The following is an 18,328-nucleotide window of genomic DNA, read 5'->3' as shown; positions in this document are numbered from 1 at the left end:
TGTCTCAATTTTTAAAGTGAAAAATTAATTTAAAATTTTTGTTTTATCCAAATTCTGTTAAAAAACACAAGTATGGATGATAATAAAGATAATCTTGCAAAAACTCCCCTTGAAATTTGTTAAATTGGCAAAAATACGGCCGCGAATTTGCTTTCTGCCAACTTAAAAATTTTCGTAAAATGTTCTGTCGAATAATGACTATTATGACATCGCACTTGATGTTGCGTGCTTTAATATGCTTATTAAAGCATCAAAATGGCGGCAAAACACAAAAAATTATTAGTGTTTTTTTTATAAAACAAAAACAATATTATACGTACTGAATTAGAAGTCATTTTTAGAGCAAAAAACCAAAAAATTCTCCGTAATAGGGTGCTACTTGAAAAAAAAATAACTTGAAAATTATTACTCTACAAGGACGACGTTGGGTTAGGACGAGCGATCGGTTATAACAAACGAATTATGAAGTCTCTTGGATGTTCGTTATAACCTAGTTCCACTGTAATATTGATTATTTGTTTAATCGATTAATGAATTGATTAATCGATGAATCGATAATCGATTATTTTCAAAACAGTAATCGATTAATGGTTTATTCGTATTTATGCAATTAATCGATTATCTTGTCTAACCCTGGTTTTGCGAATCGTCATTTGAAGTAATCGGACAATAAATCAACAGTCGATGAGCTTTTTAAACTGTAATCGAATTATTATAATTTCCTTTCAAAAAATGGTAATTTTAAGCAAAAACTACTTTAACAATTTCGAGGAGAAAAATACAAATTTTTTGCGTTAAACCGAGTTCTTGTGGCTCTAAAGGCACTTATGAGGGCCGCTTTTACAATCGTCAGACAACTGCACTGCCGTGCTAAGCAAGAACGTCGTAACTGATTTTATATGAATCTTGAGTTATGTCTTGTTTTCTACATTTTCAGAGTGCACTGTTATTTTAAATGCTAGTAACATGGAATATTGAAGTTAACCTAACAATTTATTTGTAAAAACAAAATATGTATGCAATTGTATCCATTATTTTGTCAAATCGCTGTTATTCCACATACGACGTTTAATTTTTTTATTTATTTTTTTAATTAAGTAAAAGTAACGAAGTAAAAAAGTCGTAACTACAAAAATATTTATTAACGGCTTTAAACAAATGAAATAATACGTAACAACAGGAGATTTATAAAAAATTGTACCCAAGAAATTACACCTAGCGTACGATACTTTTGAAATAAAAGCAAATTTTGCCAAAAAATCAATCGGTTTTCTGGTCGAATATTTTTAAATTTTTTTAAGAGTTCCTGTTTTCTTTCTGTATCTATGCCATTTGTTGTGTGTTTTTGAGTGGGTTTTTTGAATATGATGTTATTGATGTTAGGAAATTTAACTCTATAAAGTCACTGTCAAAACTGCTTTTGCATGTTTTTTTTTCCTCGTTCAAACGTAACGTTAACCATGTCGCTTAGGTAAGGTCGATTAATAATTTTGGTCAATTTGTACTGTGAACTGTAGTCTTACCATTTGAAAAAGTTTTCAATTTTCATTTGTTTAATTTTAGTTCTTGTACCCGTCCTTCCAACCGAATTAACAAAATCGTCAAAGTCATACACTTTTTTTTTTGTTTTTTTAATTGTAATTCGACTTGGTAATCAACCAAACTTGGTGGTACCTAATGTTTTTGATTAATTTTAGAAAATATACAATTTTTGATTCATTAATGAGTGGGTTTCATATACATTTTATAGTTACGACTTTCTTGCTAAGTAATATTGCACAAACCCCACTTACGACAATTTTATTTACGTATTTCGTCTTATTAATTTCTGGATAATATCTATTAAAGTTATTTAGAATCAAAGTTATTGCACTATTGATCTCAGATTTTTTGTTATCTCAAATTTGATTTGCTTAGTACGGCAGTGCATCTCGAACGTGAATTTTGAAAAATACATTGTTGCAGCTATACCTAGTTATTGTACCACTTTTATTCGAAAACTGCAAAATCAATCCAGCCTTGATAGTTTACATTGTATTAGGAAAAAAAAACTCAATTCTCAGAATTAAATACCTAATTAGATTAGTAACCATTAATTTTTGAACAAAAAATTTTATTCTATAAACAATTTTTTTTAAAAGGGAAATAAGTAGAATTGATAGTGTCTTTAATTTTCTGTACTGAACGAAGAGAAAAATCAATATTACCACAGGCCACAGATTGAGAATACGTATAAAACTTCTAGGAATACACTGAATACAAAATTTCTAGCATATCTGCAATTTCCCTTAAAACAAAAACAACCCAAAGATAATTGTGATAAAAATATTCGTTTACAATTGGCTGTGATTGAAAATTCGAGTTGGGAAGGTATGACAATTCAAAGTTGGCGCGCTTCGTGAAGTTAGCTCCACATCTGTCAGAATGAAGCGACGCCATTTCGACGCATCGCAGCTAACTTGACTGTGTGCGGTTAGTCGTCAACATGATGTGGCACATCGTTCGGCGGCCACAATAACTTTAAGTTTTTTCGTAAATCTGCCGATCTTGTCGGCACGAAACAATTATGTAATATAAATCTCGATTAGTTAATGCATCGTACACCGAACCCGTTTTAAACGCAAAATAGTACAAACACGCGAAAACCGTTGCCGAAACACCGAGTTTTTATAAACGACGACAATTCAGACACACACACACACACAACAAACGACGACCAAAAACAAGCGTATCCCTCGTTTTATCGGATTTACTCAAAGGCTGTGCTACACATCGTAAACAAAAAACATAAAAATTTAATAAAAAACGAAACGGTAAGTCGGCCCAATTATTGACCACCTCACAGCCCGCCATTCCAGAAGAATGGAACCGGTGCCCGAATTCGAGGAGCTGATGCTGTGCGGCTACTGCAAGCAGAAATTCAACGACTCCGACCAGAGCCCCAAACTGCTATCGTGCAAACACTACTTCTGCCTCCAATGCATGCGCACCAACCTGAACAAGGGCCAGGAGCTGTACTGCGTGTACTGCTGGAAGCGCACCGAAATCGGCGACCTGGGGCCCGAGTCGCTCCCGACCTACGCCCCCGTGCTCTGCCTCACGAAGAACTTCTCGCAGATGAAGCTGGGCCCCAAGCCCCCGGACAAACCCGCCAAAGTCATATCGGAGAATTGCCACACGCACGCCATGCCCCTGGCGCTCTGGTGCCACACGTGCTGCGCCCCCGTGTGCCGCGCCTGCGCCACCACCAGCGACCATTCCACCCACCAAATCAAATCGCAGAACGAAGCCAAGGAGCAGCTCGTCGCCGAGCTGCAGGTCGACCTCGCGTCGATGAATAAAATGCTCTCGGAGATCCAGAGGCTTGCGATACAACAGCGCGAATTCTTGCTGAAAATACTCGAAGCCTGCGTTACGCTAAAGACGCACGTCGAGGCCGATTTGACCAACAATGCGTCGCACTTTGAACTGACCGAAACCAGAGACACTTTAGCCAAACTACGACTGAACCTATCCATGGCTGAGAACCTAACCGAAGTCCACAACCTCTACTCGAGTGTCTCCGTCGAGAAACAAAGACTACAGTTACGGTACCAAGAAATGTACCTCCAATGCCAACTCGATGACTTGATCCGGAACTCGACCGTGATCTTCGATTTCCAACTACTCAAGCAGGCTTTGAGCAACATCCACAACGGCGAGATGGCATTCCCGGGGAACTCCCGAATCCTCCCGCCTTCGCAGCAAAACCCGATACTTTTCCTTGCAAACTATTGCATGTCCCAACTTTACTCGCGTCACGTTTTAACCAAACAAACCGTCAACGGAAGTCTCGATTACCACAACCATAATACCATCCCCCCTGTTAACTACCACCCCCAACATTTAGTCCTAACCACGCCGAAAAACATCTACCAGGAGAACAATCTAATGATGCAAAGCGTTATACACTCGCCACAAATGCGCAACCCAGCCAATATGTGCCCCCTTTACTACTTCAACATCGAGGTGAATGGGGCGTCCGTTGGCCGGATTGTTATCGAAGTGCGAGCGGATGTGGCACCGAAAATGGCCAAAAATTTCGGCCTATTGACGACAGGCGAGGCCGGAATGGGGTACAAAGGATGCCAGATTTTCCAATGTTGGGAGGGGGAGAGTGTGATAACGGGGGATTTTGAGCTGAATAATGGACGAGGGGGGCGTTCGATTTTCGAAGACTCTTATTTTTTGCCAGATGATACCAAGTTGATGGCCGTGAGGGGGACGGTGGGCATGAGGCGGACACAGAAACGACACGACAATTTAGGTATGACCATAACCGTATCCTAAATAAACTTTTAAGCAAAAATTATCTAACTGGTCAGTTGATACCTCATGGAAAAACAACGTTCAAATCGCATGAAAAAAAAATTAATATTGCGTTTTTATTTTGCCTAAGCTGTTTACTGTACTACTTATCAAGTTCGTTAAAAGTACGATCGATGGTTGGAGCAAAAAATTCTCACATGAGCAATTTGATTGATTGATTGATTTTTATTGGTGCTTTAACTGGGTTACACGTTTTACCCAGGTCACAATAGATATACTATAAGAATAATTAAAAAACATCCGAGTTGTACTTGTTTGTTTTCAAAAAATATTTCAATGTAAATTAAAAATATTAAGAGAGTTTTCTCTGAAATCTACCGGCAAAACATATTGAAAAAATATTGTATCATTCTCTTCTCTCTCGTGTTATGGTTGTGAAATTTTAATGACTAATGTACTTTTTAATATTTTTCCAAAAAAAACAGGGAAGGCATTGAATCAACAATTCTTACATTGCTGTCCACATAAGTTAGGCACAATGTTTTTTGTAACGAATAACTTAATAAAAAATATTTTATATAATTTAGTTTTTTTTTGCTGATGAATTAAAGTAATAATAACTAGTAGAAATTTAAACTGGCACTTATTGTAAAAAAACATTGTTTCTGTGCCAACGGTAGAGACACCAACCCAATAAATGTCCCCACATTTGAATTGATTTTTAACTTAGTTTTTTAAAAGTCATAAGTTTTTAAGTAAAAAATTAGTCTAAATGTTAAAAGTATTTTTTATTATATCACAACAACTAACAGTAGCACCGAAATTAGCATTTACCATAAAATACTTTAATTTTTTTACAAATTTTCTCCCCCTTATAATTAAAAATATGAAAATATTGATTAATCGAATGTTATTCTAGAAGATCGAAGTATTTAACTCCAAATACTGTTTTTTGTATGCTTATTAGTTTTAGGTTTTAAACGGTTTTAAAACGGTTCTTTGAAGTATTTGAGAAATTTTGAATTTTGAACTGTAAGCTTGTGATTTCCTCTCAAAAGAGGTAATTTCAAACAATCATTTCTAATTTAAAAAAAGCTGTAAACCGTTTTTTTTTAAGAAATTATGAAAGTATTAAAGATTGACTATTGAAACCATATTAATTAAATTATTTTAGTGTTGAAAATTAAATATCTTTTACTCGTAGTAATCAGACACTTAACTGTTAATGTTTTAGAAAGAAAATTTAAAAGAGTCTTAGATGCCATTGTAAAACATACTTTTCCATTAAATTTGTTTTGTTTTTAATTTTTAAGAGACGTCACACCTGAATGTTAAAGCACTTTTTCCAAAAATTTCTAGCTATACCAAAATTTGTATTTTAGTCAGGAAAATAACCAAATAAATTACTAGTGCCAATGAAATTAATTTTAAGTCAAATAAATCTTTGTAAGTTATCGTTTTTTGACGTTTAATGTCCATAGTTTAAAATTTTTCCTGCTCTCAAAAGTAGCTGGTTTGCAAACATGTGACAGTGTATACGTTACCTAAACAGAGAATAATGAATTTTTAAAGAGATTTTCGTCAAAAAAGTTGAATTATCAAAAAAACTAAGCAAAGTCGACCAATACAACATCAGTATTAATTAGTTAACTAGTTAGGAATTACATTTTTTATTAATTAATGTCAAGTTAAGGGCGAATTAGATGTTGTGTAAACCAGTTCTTACTGGTTTTTTTAAGTTTTATTTTAATGCAACTCTACAAAATGTTAATCCGTTAAACTCACAATTTCTTCACTTAAGCTAATCCAATTTATTTGTTTTATTGTTGTTGGTTCTGGTGTAATGAATTTTTAAAAGAATATGTTTTTGTCATATTGTACTCGTAGTTCATTTCTGAAACATCTGAAAATAATTTTGTATAAATTTATATAAATATTTTAATAACTAATACTTAATATAACTTTTTGTATGAATTTCAAAAAATTATGTATCGTTTACAAATAAAATGCAAAAAGTCTAGGTATTTCTAGCCAATTTTTATTGAAAAATAAAAAAAAGTTTTTTTTTATTGTCGATAATTTCTATAACTATAATTTTTTCGTGAGATTTGAACGTTGAGTTTTCTAAAAAAAAAAGAATATATAAACCTACTGAATTTTTTGTCAGGCTGAAATACAAATATGACTGAAAGAGTTTATGACTGATATTCGTTACTCAATATATAAAAAACAGTACTCAAGAATTTATATTTGATTTTAAAAATACTAGAAATATTTTTGACGTCCCTAAAAAGAACTCAGAGCTTTATATTTCATTAATTTGTGTCACCTTTAGCCGATCAAATAAAAATTCTATTGGAAATTTTCGATTTAACAAATTATCAGTAATTTTGTAATTTTTTTCTGACGTCTGTAGAACAAAATCGCAAATTTATTATAAGTACAATAACAAACTTAACAGAAAATTCAAAAGAAACGTCGCAAAATAATTCACCGAAATTGAAAATTGTTTTCCAGAAATGTCCTCAAACATGTTTTTAGCAATTTTTATTAGGAATTTTGTTTGTGCCTAGTTAGAAAGGCTTTTGTTACGTATTTTAGGCTATAACCGACAAGTTTAATAAAATAAGGTTTTTTATTATGTGAAAAAAATTAAACAAATGATTCTATTCAGTCTTGTTCGTTATAAGTCCTTATTAATGTATCTAATATAAGGTATTAACTGACGTGGGATAAATAAAAATAAAATTTAACTTTTTTTCATTTGAACGTTTTCTTAGTAAAGTTGTTTTCTAGGAATGGTGGGGTCGCAGTTCCGGATCATATTGCAGGAGATGCGGGGGTTCACTGGTATTTTCGGGCACGTGATCGAAGGCCTCGAATTGGTGGAAAAGATCAGTACGTATGGGGACACGGCCGGAAAACCGACCAAAAACATACTTATCGCAAAATGCGGCAAATTATAATCGGCTTGAATCGAAACACTTGATGTCTAATCAAACTTTGCTTAAAGAAAAAAACACAAAAAAATCATATATCTAGATGTTTTATATGTAGCTTCAAGCAACAGTGCGTAGTTGATCACGAGATGAAAACGTAATGATACCGTCTTAGCTTAATAGTACTATCGAATTCCGAAATAACTATATTTTCGTATCGTATCAAATATCGTATATAAAAAATGAAAAGTACGCGATATTTTTTATTGTTGTCGTTTTTCAGCAAGGGACGTTTTTAGCTTAATAAGTGTCTATGTTATGTTTGTTTCCTGGTGCGGTAGAAATGTTAAAGATTACAGAGTTTAAAAAAAATCCCGGAACGTCAGGAATTGCACTTGGCTTTTTTTGGTACCTTATAGACTTAGTTTCGAACCGAAATCTGGTTTGGGTTCATCGGACGTGAAGAAATCTCCCTGTTTTTTAGTGTTTTTCATTATATTACATGAATATAACTAGATTAAGTACGGTAATTCGGTAAATTGTTAATTTGGCAATTTGTACGTTCAAACCGATCAGCTCGATCGACTGTGGTCGGTTTCAACGCACAAGCTCCCAATTTGGTCCTAGTTTTAAGTTAATTAATTAGTCGCAACCGGGTATATTTATCGAAGATTAATATAACATGCTAGATCGCTGTCAATGTTATGATATAAAAATCATTTGAAAAAAGAGGCAAATAAAATCTATATTTTTAACGTTCTCTTCGTTCATTCTTTTAACTGTCTGTCGTAACTAACTATTTGGGATACAAACGAATATACAACGAATTTAAATCACAAGGGGATTGTCCGAGTGCATATCAATTTGATTTTTTCTAGTGTAGAGTGGTATCGTCTCATTTTGCCGGAATTTTTTTGTGCCTTAATATTGTTTTTTTTTTGGTCATCCAATAGTTTAGTTTAGGTCTTCCCAATGTATCCTGCCTACGTCGGAACTCCTGGATGCCACAACTTCAAAAATAATCAAAATTACCGTTTCGCAAATCAGTGGCGTAACGATTGTTTTTGTCGCAGACACCAATAAATGTTGATAATACACATCGAGATTAATTTGGGTCAACACTGCCATAAAATCTAAACTTGGCAAGCCGTCGAGGTGCAAATAGTCCAGAAGGCTGTTTCCATCTGCTACCTGTCAATCCAAACAAAACAACGAAATCTATTCGTTGACAAATAAATATCACAAAGATTGTGATATTTGTCGTCAGGTTGGTAACAAATTTGAAACAATCATTTGGCAACCTTGACTATCAAATTTAAATGTTTTAAATTTTAGCACGAATGCCAATAAATCAGTGTAACCAATATATTTTTGACACAATTAAACAATGACTATAACCTAAGAAACAGTAAAACGTGTTTGCTAGAGGGAGTAGAAGTCAGCTTGAGTTGAATGATTGTTAAAAAAATTGGTACGCCACTGTTTTGACACAACTTCTGTCATTTCATTTAGCTCAGCCGCCGTGATCGGGACCACTATTTTTTACTCATCCAGGGGTTGCGGTGCAACTTTATCGGAAAAAGTAGTGGCACTTTATTTTTTTATCGCTGGAGTAGAGTGGGTCAAATGATCGAAAATGAAGCAGTACTCGTATCAATATTTCCACAAAAAGATACAAAACGTTAGGTAATAAGTAGCGCGACAAATATCATAGCCTAATTAAATGTAAGCCTAAATGAGTAAAATTCCAACTAAATGTTTCGCCAATCTTTCATAACGCGTATTTGTCTAATAAATGTGTAAAAATCGGTGTTAAACGGGCGCAATCGTACGATGAAGCGAGATTTCAACCCTTCAATTTTTGCTCATGATTTTCACGATTGATTTTTTCGTGTAATTAAGACACTGCTCAGTGCGCACTTTGCCCTTCATCGTCCGATTTTCGGGTGGTCGCTGTCAAAATATTTTGTTGATTTTTTTGACACTAATTTCCGTCCATTTTGTTCCACACCACCCTTCTTTTTCTGCCCTTTTCAACTGTCTTTACTATACCCTGTTCGCCGAGTTGGGTAAATCCGGTGGAGGGGGAAACCCCGCCCCCTGATGTACCCGCCACGGTGACTAGATATTAGATGTGTTGCAGAATAAATGTGCAAATAATGAAACAAAAATCGTCTAAATAGACTAGAATCGTTGTAAAGTTTTTTGAACTAGCTTAGATCATCATTTATGTAAGCGGACATGATATCACGTCGTCGGATAACAAAATACAATAATAATTCTAATATAGTAGAACTGTCGTCTCATTGTTCGAAAAAGGCTGCGTGTTGTGATATCATGTCGGTAGTTAGAAAAATAGTAGAAAAAAGCAAAAAAAAACAGAAACCCCTCATGCGAAACTTAAATATAGCAGCCAGTGTTTGTGCCTTGTACCCGACTAATATTTGTGATAATGAGTACCTACTACCACTTCACTCTAGATTTCAAATAAATTACTTTCCGCATCTGTAACTCGACGTGATTTTTTTCATAGCCTACTTACCTTGTAGTACACGTCGGGGACGAACTGCTTATCCGAAGATTCGCGAACGTAGCCGAGCTCGGGGGCGTCCTTCGTCGGCAAAAGACAGTTGTCGCGCACCAGCGCCATGCACTGGTTCGACACTTGGTAGCCCTCCATGTGCACCTGGTTCGTCTTATCCCCTGGAAAAAAATTATTAAAAGACTAAATATATTTATAAAAAAAAATAATAACTGGAATTAAATAATTAAAGTTGCGGCCAATAGTTATCGAGCAAATTGCTAAAGTAAGCAAAAAAAACAGCGTGTATAAATCCAACTTTCAAAAACGCGCGTTTTTTATTATAATGACAATCACTTCCATGGCAACGAAAGGTATACTGATCTGACATTATCTTATTTCCAATTTTTGTAATATTAATATCAGTATTTATGATTTTAAAGTGTACCAATAAAAAAAATAAAGTAAAGTATTCGTGGATAACTGGTCTTTAAAACACTTGCTCTATTTCGAGCACTCCGGCTACGCAGTTGTGCTCGAAAATTCGCGCGTGTTTTAAAGACCTCAATATTCAGTCGAAATTAATATAATATTTTATGTATCAATAACTTCAAACGTGCTAAGAATTTTGGAGTTTTATGAACGCACATTTTATACAGTGTAGAAAAATTTTGTGTTTTTGTGTTTAAAAAGAAAATGTATTTTTTTACGGTGATTAGTAATTACAATGGTATTGGACTTTTTACGATAGCATTAATAGTTTCGCCAAATTTCGTCTTTTAAAACTGAAAATCTAAGTAGATCTAAGAATTTAAAATGCGTTCCTCTCAAAAACTAAAAGTCAAATCTTCAAAATTTGAAGATTCTCGCTGAAAAGTTATCCTAGTATTTTAGAAACTAACACGTTTCAGCCACAATTTAGCGATAAATAAAACCATCTAATAAATCGATTAAAGCAAGCATCAAAAACATATTTCAAAGTGAATTTCTTTTTGTCAAAATATTTTTGCCTTAGTAAGAATCAGTCTTAACTGAAAAAGTTGACATTTGATTTTCCGCTTTATTTTGGTATTTAATTTTTAATTTAAAAAATCATTGAATAATGTTCACAACAACATAATACATGTTATACTTAATTCAACAACACTTTTTCATTTCGTTATGGCAAAATTTCTCAAATTTTTAAGTTTCCCGCTAAATAATGAGATCCTAAATTCATAGAAAGTAATAGATTTTACAATTATACAGTTTGTTTTCTGCTTTACTTTGACAAAATCTTTTAAATTTGGTGAATTTTTCGTTGAAAAACGATCTAAATTTCGACTAGTGAATTTGATTTTTGAAGTTTGTTTAAAGGGAGTTTTTCACTGAAAAACAAAATCTAATCTTTTTATTTTAATTTGCCTTATTTTTATGAAAAGATACTGTCAATAAGTCTGCTAAAAGTATTTATTACAATGTGTCAAAAACTATTAGTCACATAGAAATCAGCGTTTGCTATTAAATACTTTATTTTTTCTATGTATGTGATTTTTTTCTACCATAATTTTTAATAAATATTCAATTAATGAATAATATTAATACATACTAATAAAACTGAAAATAATATACTATTAATTAATCAAAACTTCATTTCTCGCGTTTAATTGAATTTTTTATTTGTATTTAATTATTTTTTGCACAAAACAACACTGAATCATTGCATGTTCTGAAATAACATAAGAAATACATAAATAATTATTTTTGCAGCGACTCAATATTAATTAATTAAATTAATATAATTTATACAATGTGTTCAAAAATTATTGTTCATCAAGTCGACTATGGAATTCAAATTCAATGTGCCGCTTCGTCCAATGATTATTGTAGTTTCTGAGTAATGTCATCTCTGTCAAATTTTTTAATTAATTTTTTTTGTAATTTTCGGAAAAGTTGTTTTAAGTGCAGGGCTTGTCTTAATTTGGACTTTATATTTTCGTGGTTTTTGTTGTTTATTCATTTGTTTTTAGATCCGAAGCCGTTTTGCATTATTTTGACGAAATCTTTCACTTTGACGGCATTCACAATTTAAATTAAGCGGCACATTATGACTTGAACAATCATTTTTGAACAGTGTGTATGACGAATTTTTATTATAAGAAATAGTAAAAAAATCTGACAATTGCATAAATACATAAAGAAAAAGATAATTCACAGCAAACGCTGAACCCTGTGTGGTTATTAATTTTTGAATCAAAAGTATAACGTATTTTTGGCTATTTTAAGCTTTGTTTAAAAAACTTTACAAATTTAGTGTATTGTTGTCGACAAACGTTCCAGATTCAAGTTATTTCGGACTTAATTATGCATTTTTCTGTCTCTATTTACAAACTGTTTCTAATTTAGTGACGCTCTCACGAGAAGACGTTCCTAAATTCACTGAAAAGAATGCTTTTCTTTTGTATTGTGTTGGGACAAATCTCTCAAACATTGCAAGTTCATTGTCGAAAAAATAATCTTAAAAAACTTTAAAAAGGCAAAATTCAGCCCTAATTTAGTGATTTTATACTTTCCTTTGGCAAAAGTCGTGTGAATTTCGAGTTTTTTATTGAAAAACTTAATGTTACTTTTAATGCTATTAATTTTTTGCCAAAATTAATTAAAAAATAATAAAAATGCACACATAATATTTTGCAATTTGTTGTGAATTTCTCTCGAAAAATTATTCTAATTTAAAACTTAATTTATAAAAATAAAAAATAACAAAATTCGAGCATTTAAATTTTTCCACTTAAAAAAATCGTAAATAATTCAACATCAAACTATGGGTTTTGATTTTTCTGTTTTTTTTTTCTCAAAATTGTTTGAATGAGTATTTTTGCAATGTTTCCTCACCTGTGACGCAAACGGTGACAATCTTCGAGCCGAAATAGCCCCCCGAGGCAAATCTGCAGGGATTGGGGTACATGTTTTGGAAATGCCCAGCCATGATGCACTCCTCTGCTGATAAGAAATGACTATTAATATGTCTTAAGTGTTTAACTGTGCCCTTTTGGACATCTTCCGGGATGAGATCGGTGAAAATCCAGCCGACTCTTCGCAGCCCCAAATTCTGAGCCAACTCCTCCACAATTTCCTCTTTGTCGTCCCGCAACAGGTGAATGGAGTCGCGACTGCTTTCCTGAGGGGGCTCATAAATCGCCACGACATTGGCTCTGATACCTTCAAAAAAATTGTTTATTACCGATCTTGTGTAAAAATTGTAAAAAATACCTAAAGGCACATCGTTGTGAATTTCGTAATTGCCGTACAAAAATCCGATTCTTTGGTGTCCTGTGGACCTCCAATAGTTTAAAAATCGCTCGACCAAGTCTTTGTTTTCAAAAGCGACATTATCGACATGTCTGTAGACTTGGCGGTTCAAAGTGATTGCATTGGGTTGGCATTTTGAACAGATCCCTTTGGGCCATGGTGGGTGGTCTTTGCACCCGTTTTTGATCCGACAGGAGATGTCTTCAAGGGCCAAAAACTTGCCCTTGTCCACTCCCGACGTCATTTTACGCAAATAAGCGTGAAACGACAAATGTTTGACGTTGTGTTCGCGCAAATAAGCCTCGTCGTAGGGCTCCAGGGCCGAGCAGTGGACACAGCGAGAGTTGCTATTGTGGCGACATCTGCAACAAATTCGCTGTTGTAAACTCTTTCGATTTAAGTTGGCAGCGTTGCCAATTTTGATGAATTCTAAAATAATATACATATTTTTTGATAATTAAAGGAAAGTGGAGGAGATGGTGTTGTTTAAAATGAGGTAACTTTATTTTAGAATGTTAAGTTTTGTACCAACACTAAAGACCAATTTAGAAAAATTCTAGATTGTTACTAAACTAATTAAGATAGAAATATGAAAGAGCAGAGTAGAATCTAAAAAAGAATTAAATTTGGAGAATATAGGGAATAATTTTGTGTCCAGTCTATAAAACAGTTCCAGAGAAGAATCTGGAGATAAATGTACAGGGTGCTGCATTTTGGATGTCCGAATAGGGTTTAGCAAAAAACGAGTGACATATTCTCAGGTTCGTTTTTTGGGAAAATAATTTTGGTCAAATCCGCATCCCGCTATCGTCTTTTGTTTTCGTAAACAAAAGTTGATATTTTAGCGAAATCTTCAAAAATTCATTTCTTCCTTATTGTAAAAGATACACACTTGAAACACAGACATTATAAAGGCACTTTTTTACGGAGAATTTAGTAATGTTATCACCGATTTTTTCTAATTATTCGTTTAGCTGTAATAACATAAAGTTGTATTTTTTTAGTTGGCTATGACATTTTTGAAAAGTTTATTTTTTTCTGATTTCATATGCCTATTTGTGTAATACATTATTTTTAAATTATTAAAAATAACCAAAATATTCCGCTTTTTCTATAGTAGGCCACAAAAAAATTTTGGATTTTTAATTCAAACTATGAAAAATGTATTACTCAAAAAGTATTTATAATTTTATGATTTTTTAAACACTAATTAATTCAAAAACAACATAATAAATAATTGTTAGATCAAATTTTTGCGATTAATAAAAATATTTGTTTTTAGATTTAAAATGGCAAGTTTACATTGTCATTCCATTTTCTAATTAAACATGAAATGTTGGAAAAAAAGAAAAAATTTATTAATTGTATGATTTCTTATAAATAAAATTTTATTTTACAAAAAAATATCAATCTAAACACCAAAATCAAATCCCATCTGCGGTAAAAAAATACTTAACATTATAAACGTCACCTCCATTCCACTTTATTAAATCATAAAAAAGTGTCATCAAATAGTTAGTGACGCATCGTTTTCAATTTTCAGCACATTTTTTATGTAATTAAAATCGTATATTTGTTCAATTGAAAATAAATTTAACAGCTTATTTTGATAATTTCATATTTTTTCCTTTAATAACCGTTAACAAAATTTCTAGATTATTCACACCTTTTATGTGAAATAATTTTTCCATGGCCAACTACTTTAAAATATTTTAAATTTATTTTTATCAAAAGTTTTTGAGAAATGTAGAAGTGTTTAGAAAATATTTTCAAGTTGAGAAAATAATTATTATAAAGGAGTATGGTGAGAAGGATTTATACAAGAATCTGGAGATTATAAAATAAACTACAAACGGTTTTAAAAAAGAATCAGAGAAAAATCGTAAGAAAACACTAAAAGAAAGGAAAGAGTATATCAGAAACAACGCTAAAGAGAAATTCGAAATGAAACTATAACAAAACTTTGAAAACAAATAGAGTAGAATTTAAAAGAAAATTTAGAAAATATAGAAAGAGTTTATTAAAAATTTTGAGGATATTTTTTTAAAGAACAATTTGATGAAAAATTAATGAAGAATCGTAAGATTTCTTTCCAAAACAATCTAAAAAATCGACCTAACAAATCATTAGAACAGAATCAGAGAAGAAACTTGGCAAAAAACAAGAGAAAAATACAGAAACACTAAAAAGTAATCTGGATAAATTCTAAAAAAAACTATAACAATTTTTTTAAGAGCAGAGTAGAATCAGATATTCGTTACATAAAAAAAGAATAATTAATCAATACAATTTATAGATTATATTACATATTTACAATTTTAAAAAGAAATCACAGTTAGAAACAATGAACTAATCACAGTATAAAATAATTTTGGGCGTAGATATACTAAGAACCCGGAGAAATAAACTCATAAAGATTTAAAGATTTTAAAGATTTTTTTTTAAATGATGCGATTCTTAATTGTTTTTATTTATTTTGTTTGGTAGAGCATTGAAAGCTTTGATAGCATGATAATTGGGCCCTTTTTCATAAAAACTAGTTTTATTTATCAACATTTATTTAAAAGAACTTAGGGCGTTTTTTTTTGTAAACATAGTCAAATGATAAACATATAAAAAGGACGGAGTCATAATATTAATTTTTTTAAAATAAGTTTTGCAAGAGCTGCAAAAAGCAACTTAGAATGTTCTACAAAATAGAAGTGTTTATAAAATTTGATTCACTGTTCATCGTTTGTTGTTATTTTTATTTATGACAAGGTACAGTTTATGTTAATTCTTTTAAATATTTTGTTAATACTATTATTTATTAATGTATTAATAAGTGTTTATGAAATAAAGGAAAAGTCCAGATTTTCGATTTACAGACGGCTTTAGAAGAGAATGAATCAGAGAATAATTTTAAGAAAAATCAATATTGAAGAGAAAATAGATAAAATAAGATAATAGATGGAAAAATTCTAAACGAAACTATGGAAAGTGTTTATAAGACACAAAATGATATCTAAAAAAAATATGTGAATATATACTATTATTAAAAATCCACCGATAAAATGTAGAAATGTTTATACAGGGTGTCTCAAAAACTCAAGATTGGGAAATTCCGGGTTCAGAACATTGTAGAGAATTGCTTCAGTAGTCCAAATATATAACAAAAATAAAGATTCGGGGCTTGCCCACAAAGATACATTGGTTTGAAGACCACACTTAGAACTGTGTTTTCTTCAAATGCAGGCTAAAAGTTTCACTGTTTATTCTTATTTATGGTGAAGATGATTGTGAAGAATAGTAATGTAAAACAATTTCTCAATAAAATAGTTTCATTTTGGAGTAAAAAAATATTAAATTTTTGTAAAAAATAAAGAATAATCTGGAAAAATTCTAAACGAAACGAAGAATTTTGAAAAGACGTAGAGTGGAATCTGAAAGAGAACTCGAAGAATGTAGAAGTATTTATTAAAGAATTTTGAATAGAACAGAAAATAAATATAAGGAAGAATCTGATGGACAATTTATAAGAGAATTTAAAGATTCAGATTTGAGACCTGAACGGCTTTCGAAAAAAAATCAAAGAAGAATCTTAAGAATTAAAGATGGAATTATAAAATTATCTAAAGATTCCAGAAACAATGCTAATGAATAATCTAAAAAAACTGTAAACGAAACTATAGACGAATTGTGATAAGGCAGACCATGTAATCTACAAAAGAATTCGAAGAATTTAAAAAAAAATGTAGCTGTGTTTATACATTAATTCTGAGTAGAGTCTAGAAAATAATTGTAAATACGCATCTGAAGAAAAATTTGAACAAATTCTAAACGAAACTATCGAAAAATTCTTAAAATCACGAAGAATGGAATATAAAAAATAATTTGAGGAATTTAGAAGTATTTATTAAATAAGAATCTGGTAAAGAACCTAAAGATTTAAGATATGAACGGCTTTAGAAAAGAATCAGAGAACAATCTTGAGAAAAATTAAAAGAAGAGTATAGGAATAATACTAAAGAACAATAATAAGAATTTTAAATGAACCTAAAAATGGGAATGTAGAAGTGTTTCTACAATAATTTTGAGTACAGTCTACAAAATAATTCTAGAGAAGAATCTAGACAAAAAAATCTAAAAATGGTTTCTTAAAATTATCTTTAGAAGAGTCTAGATCCCAAATCTACAGACGGCTTAAGAAAAGGATTATAAAAAAATCGAGAGAGAGAGAGAGAAGTACAGAAAAATGCTAAAGAATGTCTGGAAAGATTCTAAAAACATGGAATATCCAAGATTTTTGGAAAAATACAAAGGAGAATTTTGAAAATATTATTGTCTTCATATTATTATTTACGTATTTTCTGTTATTAATGTTTAGTGCAATAAACAAATGTATCAACCTGTTTGTCATTTTACTTTCTCATGTTTTAATATCGATTCTTATTACTTTAAACGTGGAGTATTACGGTGTTTTTCTCATGACATGGTTGGCAACACTGATTCCCAACAATTACTTGAACTGACTCACAATTTGGGGTCCTGCTTCCTTTCGATCTTGCCGTCAAGTTTATACAACTGGAGGTCCACTGGGTCCTCCTTAACCGTTTGCTTAAAGTTGAGGCTAACACTGCTGCTTGGTCGCGAATTGCTCACTCCGGAGCTTGTAGACGGGGTCGGTTCCCTCGGGACAGGCTCACCCGACGGCGTGTTGTTCCCCTGCAGCCCCCGTATTACGCAAACCCGATTTGGGGCCGATCTACTCACCGTGGGGAACAAGACAGCCCCGTTTAGGGGGCACAGATAGATCATGTCGCCGTGGCGGAGGCCCAGGCCAGCCACAGTCCGCGATTTGCTGCTGGGGATCTCATTTTTCTGGTTCCGTTCTTTGTACAAAGCGAACGCAAAACTGCTCAAGTCAAAAGAGTCGTGGACGCGCTCGAATAACTTGCACGTGGAGTCCGAAGCGCTGACTTCGATCCGCTTTGTGCCTTCGGGGGACTGCACCCTCAATAGCTAAAAAATAAAAAACGGCTTTGTCACTGCTTCCAGTTTTTGAATTTTGAGGTTATGTCATCGGGGTGCAAAAAATACAGAGTGGGGGCGGTAACATGATTCGGGGTGAAAAACTTGTAATTGTAAGGGGCTTACTATTGCTTTATCTTTGGACATTGTAAAAAATTCATGTATATTTTTATAAGCTTAGTCAGTACTATTTCAAGTCGAATTGTCAACCGGCACGAATGCCAACCTCGACGAGCCGAAGTCACCAAACCACCGGTTT

At 32.4% G+C, this 18,328-nt stretch overlaps 2 protein-coding genes across 4 annotated transcripts in view; one reads left to right on the top strand and one right to left on the bottom strand.

Annotated features, from left to right (window-relative positions):
• Npl4 (Nuclear protein localization 4) overlaps positions 1-18,328 on the bottom strand; it is a 20,720-nt gene extending 2,392 nt beyond the window's left edge. For both annotated transcript variants that reach the window (XM_965834.4, XM_008198265.3), the window contains exons 1-6: positions 18,196-18,328; positions 17,812-18,060; positions 17,576-17,763; positions 13,021-13,421; positions 12,643-12,969; positions 9,790-9,950 (exon numbers count right to left, since the gene is read on the bottom strand). In XM_965834.4, coding sequence (XP_970927.1) covers positions 9,790-9,950; positions 12,643-12,969; positions 13,021-13,421; positions 17,576-17,763; positions 17,812-18,060; positions 18,196-18,216 — 1,347 coding nt within the window. In that variant the 5' untranslated portion in view covers positions 18,217-18,328. The remainder of the gene's footprint in view (positions 1-9,789; positions 9,951-12,642; positions 12,970-13,020; positions 13,422-17,575; positions 17,764-17,811; positions 18,061-18,195) is intronic.
• LOC100142394 (uncharacterized protein) lies at positions 2,441-8,006 on the top strand. Of its 2 annotated transcripts, none has more exons than XM_008198264.3 (3): positions 2,441-2,813; positions 2,862-4,306; positions 7,105-8,006. In XM_008198264.3, exons 2-3 carry the CDS (start codon positions 2,863-2,865, stop codon positions 7,272-7,274), a joined length of 1,614 nt encoding a protein of 537 aa, XP_008196486.1. In that variant the 5' UTR covers positions 2,441-2,813; position 2,862; the 3' UTR covers positions 7,275-8,006. The 2 variants fall into 2 exon arrangements, with proteins under 2 accessions (XP_008196486.1, XP_001811161.1); XM_001811109.4 differs by having other exon boundaries at positions 2,442-2,813; positions 2,859-4,306.

Source organism: Tribolium castaneum, chromosome 6 (genome assembly GCF_031307605.1).
Source record: "Tribolium castaneum strain GA2 chromosome 6, icTriCast1.1, whole genome shotgun sequence".
Lineage (NCBI taxonomy): Eukaryota > Metazoa > Arthropoda > Insecta > Coleoptera > Tenebrionidae > Tribolium > Tribolium castaneum.
Note: the sequence above shows the minus strand (reverse complement) of the source record. Positions and strands in the feature narration are given on the sequence as shown.

Coding starts and splice junctions, on each gene's coding strand:
- LOC100142394 (XM_008198264.3), top strand. CDS start 2,863: ATGGAACCGGTGCCCGAATTCGAGGAGCTGATGCTGTGCGGCTACTGC. Junction 4,307..7,104: donor GAAACGACACGACAATTTAG/GTATGACCATAA, acceptor GTTGTTTTCTAG/GAATGGTGGGGTCGCAGTTC.